This window comes from Oncorhynchus gorbuscha, linkage group LG13 (genome assembly GCF_021184085.1).
Source record: "Oncorhynchus gorbuscha isolate QuinsamMale2020 ecotype Even-year linkage group LG13, OgorEven_v1.0, whole genome shotgun sequence".
NCBI lineage: Eukaryota > Metazoa > Chordata > Actinopteri > Salmoniformes > Salmonidae > Oncorhynchus > Oncorhynchus gorbuscha.
Window position 1 is genome coordinate 6,196,815 of NC_060185.1, and position 10,449 is coordinate 6,207,263.

Genomic DNA, 10,449 nt, shown 5'->3' on the forward strand with positions numbered 1-10,449 from the left:
TCTCTCTCTCTCTCTCTCTCTCTCTCTCTCTCTCTCTCTCTCTCTCTCTCTCTCTCTCGCTCGCTCTCGCTCTCTCGCTCGCTCTCTCGCTCGCTCTCTCGCGCTCTCTCTCTCGCGCTCTCTCTCTCGCGCTCTCTCTCTCTCGCGCTCTCTCTCTCTCGCGCTCTCTCTCTCTCTCGCGCTCTCTCTCGCGCTCTCGCTCTCTGTCTCGCTCTCTCTGTCTCGCTCTCTCTGTCTCGCTCGCTCTCTCTCGCGCTCTCTCTCGCGCTCTCTCTCAATTCAATTCAAGGGTCTTTATTGGCATGGGAAACATGTGTTAACATTGCCAAAGCAAGTCAGGTAGATAATATACAAAAGTGAAATAAACAATAAAAATTGACAATAAACTCTACACATACAGAAGTTTCAAAACAATAAAGACATTACAAATGTTATATAATATATAATAATAATATAATAATATAATAATATATAATAATAATATAAATATAAATATATATATATATATATATACAGTGTTGTAACAATGTATAAATGGTTAAAGTACACAAGGGAAAATAAATAAGCATAAATATGGGTTGTATTTACAATGGTGTTTGTTCTTCACTGGTTGCCCTTTTCTTGTGGCAACAGGTCACAAATCTTGCTGCTGTGATGGAACACTGTGGAATTTCACCCAGTAGATATGAGTTTATCAAAATTGGGTTTGTTTTTTAATTCTTTGTGGGTCTGTGTAATCTGAGGGAAATATGTGTCTCTAATATGGTCATACATTGGGCAGGAGGTTAGGAAGTGCAGCTCAGTTTCCACCTCATTTTGTGGGCAGTGAGCACATAGCCTGTCTTCTCTTGAGAGCCAGGTCTGCCTACGGCGGCCTTTCTCAATAGCAAGGCTATGCTCACTGAGTCTGTACATAGTCAAAGCTTTCCTTAAGTTTGGGTCAGTCACAGTGGTCAGGTATTCTGCCACTGTGTACTCTCTGTTTAGGGCCAAATAGCATTCTAGTTTGCTCTGTTATTTTGTTAACACATTGGAAAGAATTATCTTTTTGTTTTCTCATGATTTGGTTGGGTCTAATTGTGCTGCTGTCCCAGGACCAGCTTGATTAGGGGACTCTTCTCCAGGTTCATCTCTCTGTAGGTGATGGCTTTGTTATGGAAGGTTTGGGAATCACTTCCTTTTAGGTGGTTGTAGAATTTACCAGCTCTTTTCTGGATTTTGATAATTAGTGGGTATCTGCCTAATTCTGCTCTGCATGCATTATTTGGTGTTCTACGTTGCACACGGAGGATATTTGAGCAGAATTCTGCGTGCAGAGTCTCAATTTGGTGTTTGTCCCATCTTGTTAAGTCTTGGTTGGTGAGCGGACCCCAGACCTCACAACCATAAAGGGCAATGGGCTCTATGACTGATTAAAGTATTTATAGCCAGATCTCTCGCTCTCTCTCGCTCTCTCTCTCTCTCTCTCTCTCTCGTGCTCTCTCTCTCTCTCTCTCTCTCTCTCTCTCTCTCTCTCTCTCTCTCTCTCTCTCTCTCTCTCTCTCTCTCTCGCTCTCTCTCTCTCTCTCTCTCTCTCTCTCTCTCTCATGCTCTCTCTCTCGCTCATGCTCTCTCTCACGCTCTTTCTCTCTCTCACGCTCTTTCTCTCTCTCGCGCTCTCTCTCTCGCGCGCTCTCTCTCTGGCGCTCTGTCGCGCTCTCTCTGTCGCGCTCTCTCTGTCGCGCTCTCTGTCGCGCTCTCTCTGTCGCGCTCTCTCTGTCGCGCTCTCTCTGTCGCGCTCTCTCTGTCGCGCTCTCTCTGTCGCGCTCTCTCTGTCGCGCTCTCTCTGTCGCGCTCTCTCTGTCGCGCGCTCTCTGTCGCGCTCTCTCTCGCGCTCTCTGTCGCGCTCTCTCTCGAGCTCTCTGTCGCGCACTCTCTCGCGCTCTCTGTCGCGCACTCTCTCGCGCTCTCTCTCGCGCTCTCTCTCGCGCTCTCTCTCGCGCTCTCTCTCGCGCTCTCTCTCGCGCTCTCTCTCGCGCTCTCTCTCGCTCTCGCTCCCTCTCGCTCCCTCTCGCTCTCTCTCGCTCTCGCTCTCTCTCGCTCTCGCTCTCTCTCGCTCTCGCGCACGCTCTCTCTCGCGTTCTCTCTCTCGCGCTCTCTCTCTCGCGCTCTCTCGCGCTCTCTCGCGCTACTTCGCCCTCGCTCACTCTCTCGCTCTCTCTCGCTCTCTCTCGCTCTCTCTCACTCTCTCTTTCTCTCTCTTTCTCTCTCTCTCGCTCTCTCTCGCTCTCTCTCTCTCTTTCTCTCTCTCTCGCTCTCTCGCTCTTTCTCTCTCTGAGATGTAGTGCGCTGCCTACCCATAGCTCTCTGCGTCCTCCCCAAACAGGACGGGTTGCCTACTCTCATCAGAGATGTCTCTGAAACCTTGAATAAGGTTTTTAAATTTGTGGAAATGTTTTATGTTTTTGACATTTTGTCAGGAAACGCATCTCCGTCTCAGGTTCTGCTGTGGTGCAGTGGTTGCACAGCCTTTCCTCTACAGGGAGCCAGGTTCTGCTGTGGTGCAGTGGTTGCACAGCCTTTCCTCTACAGGGAGCCAGGTTCTGCTGTGGTGCAGTGGTTGCACAGCCTTTCCTCTACAGGGAGCCAGGTTCTGCTGTGGTGCAGTGGTTACACAGCCTTTCCTCTACAGGGAGCCAGGTTCTGCTGTGGTGCAGTGGTTGCACAGCCTTTCCTCTACAGGGAGCCAGGTTCTGCTGTGGTGCAGTGGTTGCACAGCCTTTCCTCTACAGTTTCTCTAGGTCTGGACTTAGAAATGTCCAGAAAAGCAAAAAAAATTGTCCATTAAAATAAATAAATAAATAAAATTGTAAATAGATTAAATTTGTCAGAAACAGAAGACAGACACTGGACAGAGGATCTCTGCCTAGAAGGCCAGCATCCCAGAGTCGGCTCTTCACTGTTGACGTTGAGACTGGTGTTTTACGGATACTATTTAATGAAGCTGCCAGTTGAGGACTTGTGAGGCATCTGTTTCTCAAACTAGACACTATAATGTACTTGTCCTCTTGCTCAGTTGTGCACCGGGGCCTCCCACTCCTCTTTCTATTCTGGTTAGAGCCAGTTTGCTCTGTTCTGTGAAGGGAGTAGTACACTGTGAAGGGAGTAGTACACGAGATCTCCAGTTTCTCTTATGGAATAGCCTTCATTTCTCAGAACAAGAATAGACTGATGAATTTCAGAAGAAAGGTCTTTGTTTCTGGCCATTTTGAGCCTGTAATCGAACCTAGAAATGCTGATGCTCCAGATACTCAACTAGTCTAAAGGAGGCCAGTTTTATTGCTTCTTTAATCAGGACAACAGTTTTCAGCTGTGCTAAACTAATTGCAAAATGGTTTTCTAATGATCAATTAGCCATTTCAAATGATAAACTTGGATTAACTAACACAGCGTGCCATTGGAACACAGGAGTGATGTTTGCTGATAATGGGCCTCTGTACAGTTGAAGTCGGAAGTTTACATGCACTTAGGTTGGAGTCATTAAAACTCGTTCTTCAACCACTCCATAAATTACATGTTAACAAACTATAGTTTTGGCAAGTCGGTTAGAACATCTACTTTGTTCACGACACAGGTCATTTTTCCAACAATTGTTTACAGACAGATAATTTCACTTATAATTCACTGTATCACAATTCCAGTGGGTCAGAAGTTTACATACATTAAGTTGACTGTGCCTTTAAACAGCTTGGAAAATTCCAGAAAATGATGTCATGGCTTTAGAAGCTTCTGATAGGCTAATTGACATCTTTTGAGTCAATTGGAGGTGTACCTGTGGATGTATTTCAAGGCCTACCTTCAAATTCAGTGCCTCTTTGCTTGACATCATGGGAAAACCAAAATAAGTCAGCCAAGACCTCAGAAAAACATTGTGGACCTCCACAAGTCTGGTTCATCCTTGGGAGCAATTTCCAAATGCCTGAAGGTACCACGTTCATCTGTACGAACAATAGTACGCAAGTAGAAACACCATGGGACCACGCAGCCGTCATACCGCTCAGGAAGGAGACACCTTCTGTCAGGAGGCCTACAAACCTGACTCAGTTACACCAGCTCTGTCAGGAGGCCTACAAACCTGACTCAGTTACACCAGCTCTGTCAGGAGGCCTACAAACCTGACTCAGTTACACCAGCTCTGTCAGGAGGAATGGGCCAAACCTGACTCAGTTACACCAGCTCTGTCAGGAGGAATGGGCCAAACCTGACTCAGTTACACCAGCTCTGTCAGGAGGAATGGGCCAAACCTGACTCAGTTACACCAGCTCTGTCACGAGGCCTACAAACCTGACTCAGTTACACCAGCTCTGTCAGGAGGAATGGGCCAAACCTGACTCAGTTACACCAGCTCTGTCAGGAGGAATGGGCCAAACCTGACTCAGTTACACCAGCTCTGTCACGAGGAATGAGCCAAAATTCACCCAACTTATTGTGGGAAGCTTGTTGAAGGCTACCCGAAACGTTTGACCCAAGTTAAACAATTTAAAGGCAATGCTACCAAATACAAAATACTAATTGAGTGTATGTAAACTTCTGACCCACTGGGAATGTGATGAAGGAAATTAAACAATCAGCCGGTTTCCAACTGCAATAGTCATTTACAACATGAACAATAATCTAGACTGTATATTTGATCTATTTGAAGGGACATAAAAGAAATGTGCTTTTCTTTCAAAAAAAAAAACAAGGATGTTTCTAAGTGACCCCAAGCTCGTTTCGTACAGTGTGTGTAAGTAAATATATAAAAAGCCATAACAAAGCCTAATCCTGTGTACTTGGACCCATCCAGGTACGTGGGGGACATGTTGGCGTGGCTGCACCAAGCCACCGCATCCGAAAAGGAGCATCTGGAGGCCCTGCTGAAACAAGTCACAGCACGAGGTAACCCCTCACACGATCCCTACGGCAACGACCGCTTGATCTCCTCTAATCCTAACCTTTGTGTAGGTAGTTCATTCTCTCGCGTGTCTTGTCTGCGTCTGACTGACTGCCTTCCCTTTAGCACCAGGAGTGGATGAGACCATGCAAGAGGTGGTGGGACACATCACTGAGGGAGTCTGCAGACCTCTTAAAGTAAGTCTCTCCAACCCAGTGTGTTTGTTGTGTGTACATTTCTGTTTGTGTCAGTCGACTGTATTTGACTGTAGAACTAATAAAATGAAGAAATACTACTGGATAGACTGACTGTCCTGGGATAAATACTACTGGAAAGAAATTAGGTCCTGGGATAAATACTACTGGATAGACTGACTGTCCTGGGATAAATACTACTGGAAAGACTGACTGTCCTGGGATAAATACTACTGGAAAGAAATTATGTCCTGGGATAAATACTACTGGAAAGAAATTAGGTCCTGGGATAAATACTACTGGATAGACTGACTGTCCTGGGATAAATACTACTGGAAAGACTGACTGTCCTGGGATAAATACTACTGGAAAGACTGACTGTCCTGGGATAAATACTACTGGAAAGAAATTATGTCCTGGGATAAATACTACTGGATAGACTGACTGTCCTGGGATAAATACTACTGGATAGACTGACTGTCCTGGGATAAATACTACTGGAAAGAAATTAGGTCCTGGGATAAATACTACTGGATAGACTGACTGTCCTGGGATAAATACTACTGGAAAGACTGACTGTCCTGGGATATATACTACTGGAAAGAAATTATGTCCTGGGATAAATACTACTGGAAAGACTGACTGTCCTGGGATAAATACTACTGGAAAGACTGACTGTCCTGGGATAAATACTACTGGAAAGAAATTATGTCCTGGGATAAATACTACTGGAAAGACTGACTGTCCTGGGATAAATACTACTGGAAAGAAATTATGTCCTGGGATAAATACTACTTGATAGACTGACTGTCCTGGGATAAATACTACTGGATAGACTGACTGTCCTGGGATATATACTACTGGAAAGAAATTATGTCCTAGGATAAATACTACTGGATAGACTGACTGTCCTAGGATAAATACTACTGGATAGACTGACTGTCCTGGGATAAATACTACTGGAAAGAAATTATGTCCTAGGATAAATACTACTGGATAGACTGACTGTCCTGGGATAAATACTACTGGAAAGAAATTATGTCCTGGGATAAATACTACTGGATAGACTGACTGTCCTGGGATAAATACTACTGGAAAGACATTATGTCCTGGGATAAATACTACTGGAAAGACTGACTGTCCTGGGATAAATACTACTGGAAAGACTGACTGTCCTGGGATAAATACTACTGGAAAGAAATTATGTCCTGGGATAAATACTACTGGTTAGACTGACTGTCCTGGGATAAATACTACTGGAAAGACTGACTGTCCTGGGATAAATACTACTGGAAAGAAATTATGTCCTGGGATAAATACTACTGGATAGACTGACTGTCCTGGGATAAATACTACTGGAAAGACTGACTGTCCTGGGATAAATACTACTGGAAAGAAATTATGTCCTGGGTTGAATACTACTGGAAAGAAATTATGTCCTGGGTTGAATACTACTGGAAAGACTGACTGTCCTGGGATAAATACTACTGGAAAGACATTATGTCCTGGGTTAAATACTACTGGAAAGAAATTATGTCCTGGGTTGAATACTACTGGAAAGAAATTATGTCCTGGGTTAAATACTACTGGATAGACATTCTGTCCTGGGATAAATACTAAATATAAAACGGCTTCTCTTTCAGGTGCGTCTGGAGCAGGGAATCTTGGCTGAGCCGGGTTCTGTTCTACTCTACAAGCTGTCCAACCTGCTCAAGTTCTACCACCACACCATCAGGTAGGTAGTACCCTGACCTCTGAACCTGACCCCTGACCCTAACCCTCAAGGCACTACAGAGGGTAGTGCGTACGGTCAAGTACATCACTGGGGCTAAGCTGCCTGTCATCCAGGACCTCTATACCAGGCGGTGTCAGAGGAAGGCCCTAAAAATTGTCAAAGACCTCAGCCACCCCTCAGCCAAAAGGCTTCTCAACAGTTTTTACCCCCAAGCCAAAAGACTCCTGAACAGGTAACCAAATGGCTACCCAGACTATCTGCATTGTGTGCCCCCCTCCCAACCCCTCTTTTACGCTGCTGCTACTCTCTGCTAATCATATATACATATATACATAGTCACTTTAACTATACATTCATGTACATACTACCTCAATTGGCCCGACCAACCAGTGCTCCCTCACATTGGCTAACCGGGCTATCTGCATTGTGTCCCACCACCCACCAACCCCTCTTTTACGCTGCTGCTACTCTCTGTTCATCATATATGCATAGTCACTTTAACTATATCTACATGTACATACTACCTCAATCAGCCTGACTAACAGGTGTCTATATAGCTACATGTACATACTACCTCGATCAGCCTGACTAACAGGTGTCTGTATATACTACCTCAATCAGCCTGACTAACAGGTGTCTGTATATACTACCTCAATCAGCCTGACTAACAGGTGTCTGTATATATCTACATGTACATACTACCTCAATCAGCCTGACTAACAGGTGTCTGTATATATCTACATGTACATACTACCTCAATCAGCCTGACTAACAGGTGTCTGTATATACTACCTCAATCAGCCTGACTAACAGGTGTCTATATAGCTACATGTACATACTACCTCGATCAGCCTGACTAACAGGTGTCTGTATATACTACCTCAATCAGCCTGACTAACAGGTGTCTGTATATACTACCTCAATCAGCCTGACTAACAGGTGTCTGTATATATCTACATGTACATACTACCTCAATCAGCCTGACTAACAGGTGTCTGTATATATCTACATGTACATACTACCTCAATCAGCCTGACTAACAGGTGTCTGTATATATCTACATGTACATACTACCTCAATCAGCCTGACTAACAGGTGTCTGTATATATCTACATGTACATACTACCTCATTCAGCCTGACTAACAGGTGTCTGGATATATCTACATGTACATACTACCTCAATCAGCCTGACTAACAGGTGTCTGTATATATCTACATGTACATACTACCTCAATCAGCCTGACTAACAGGTGTCTGTATATACTACCTCAATCAGCCTGACTAAAAGGTGTCTGTATATATCTACATGTACATACTACCTCAATCAGCCTGACTAACCGGTGTCTGTATATATCTACATGTACATACTACCTCAATCAGCCTGACTAACAGGTGTCTGTATATATCTACATGTACATACTACCTCAATCAGCCTGACTAACAGGTGTCTGTATATAGCTACATGTATATACTACCTCAATCAGCCTGACTAACATGTGTCTGTATATACTACCTCAATCAGCCTGACTAACAGGTGTCTGTATATACTACCTCAATCAGCCTGACTAACAGGTGTCTGTATATATCTACATGTACATACTACCTCAATCAGCCTGACTAACAGGTGTCTGTATATACTACCTCAATCAGCCTGACTAAAAGGTGTCTGTATATATCTACATGTACATACTACCTCAATCAGCCTGACTAACCGGTGTCTGTATATATCTACATGTACATACTACCTCAATCAGCCTGACTAACAGGTGTCTGTATATAGCTACATGTATATACTACCTCAATCAGCCTGACTAACATGTGTCTGTATATACTACCTCAATCAGCCTGACTAACAGGTGTCTGTATATATCTACATGTATATACTACCTCAATCAGCCTGACTAACAGGTGTCTGTATATACTACCTCAATCAGCCTGACTAACAGGTGTCTGTATATATCTACATGTACATACTACCTCAATCAGCCTGACTAACAGGTGTCTGTATATACTACCTCAATCAGCCTGACTAACAGGTGTCTGTATATATCTACATGTACATACTACCTCAATCAGCCTGACTAACAGGTGTCTGTATATATCTACATGTACATACTACCTCAATCAGCCTGACTAACAGGTGTCTGTATATATCTACATGTACATACTACCTCAATCAGCCTGACTAACAGGTGTCTGTATATAGCTACATGTATATACTACCTCAATCAGCCTGACTAACATGTGTCTGTATATACTACCTCAATCAGCCTGACTAACAGGTGTCTGTATATATCTACATGTATATACTACCTCAATCAGCCTGACTAACAGGTGTCTGTATATACTACCTCAATCAGCCTGACTAACAGGTGTCTGTATATATCTACATGTACATACTACCTCAATCAGCCTGACTAACAGGTGTCTGTATATACTACCTCAATCAGCCTGACTAACAGGTGTCTGTATATATCTACATGTACATACTACCTCAATCAGCCTGACTAACAGGTGTCTGTATATATCTACATGTACATACTACCTCAATCAGCCTGACTAACAGGTGTCTGTATATATCTACATGTACATACTACCTCAATCAGCCTGACTAACAGGTGTCTGTATATATCTACATGTACATACTACCTCATTCAGCCTGACTAACAGGTGTCTGGATATATCTACATGTACATACTACCTCAATCAGCCTGACTAACAGGTGTCTGTATATATCTACATGTACATACTACCTCAATCAGCCTGACTAACAGGTGTCTGTATATAGCTACATGTACATACTACCTCAATCAGCCTGACTAACAGGTGTCTGTATATATTACATGTACATACTACCTCAATCAGCCTGACTAACAGGTGTCTGTATATACTACCTCAATCAGCCTGACTAACAGGTGTCTGTATAGAGCTACATGTACATACTACCTCAATCAGCCTGACTAACAGGTGTCTGTATATACTACCTCAATCAGCCTGACTAAAAGGTGTCTGTATATATCTACATGTACATACTACCTCAATCAGCCTGACTAACCGGTGTCTGTATATATCTACATGTACATACTACCTCAATCAGCCTGACTAACAGGTGTCTGTATATATCTACATGTACATACTACCAAATCAGCCTGACTAACAGGTGTCTGTATATATCTACATGTACATACTACCTCAATCAGCCTGACTAACAGGTGTCTGTATATAGCTACATGTACATACTACCTCAATCAGCCTGACTAACAGGTGTCTGTATATACTACCTCAATCAGCCTGACTAAAAGGTGTCTGTATATATCTACATGTACATACTACATCAATCAGCCTGACTAACAGGTGTCTATATAGCTACATGTACATACTACCCTCAATCAGCCTGACTAACAGGTGTCTGTATATAGCTACATGTACATACTACCTCGATCAGCCTGACTAACAGGTGTCTGTATATACTACCTCAATCAGCCTGACTAACAGGTGTCTGTATATACTACCTCAATCAGCTGACTAACAGGTGTCTGTATATATCTACATGTACATACTACTCAATCAGCCTGACTAACAGGTGTCTGTATATATCTACATGTAC

At 43.4% G+C, this 10,449-nt stretch overlaps 1 protein-coding gene across 1 annotated transcript in view; it reads left to right on the top strand.

Annotated features, from left to right (window-relative positions):
• LOC123992432 (conserved oligomeric Golgi complex subunit 6-like) overlaps positions 1 to 6,892 on the top strand; it is an 8,086-nt gene extending 1,194 nt beyond the window's left edge. Inside the window, exons 2-4 of the mRNA XM_046293569.1 lie at positions 4,826 to 4,917; positions 5,039 to 5,109; positions 6,750 to 6,892. Of these exons, the coding sequence (XP_046149525.1) occupies positions 4,826 to 4,917; positions 5,039 to 5,109; positions 6,750 to 6,845 (259 nt within the window). The 3' untranslated portion in view covers positions 6,846 to 6,892. The remainder of the gene's footprint in view (positions 1 to 4,825; positions 4,918 to 5,038; positions 5,110 to 6,749) is intronic.
• Positions 6,893 to 10,449: the final 3,557 nt, after the last annotated feature.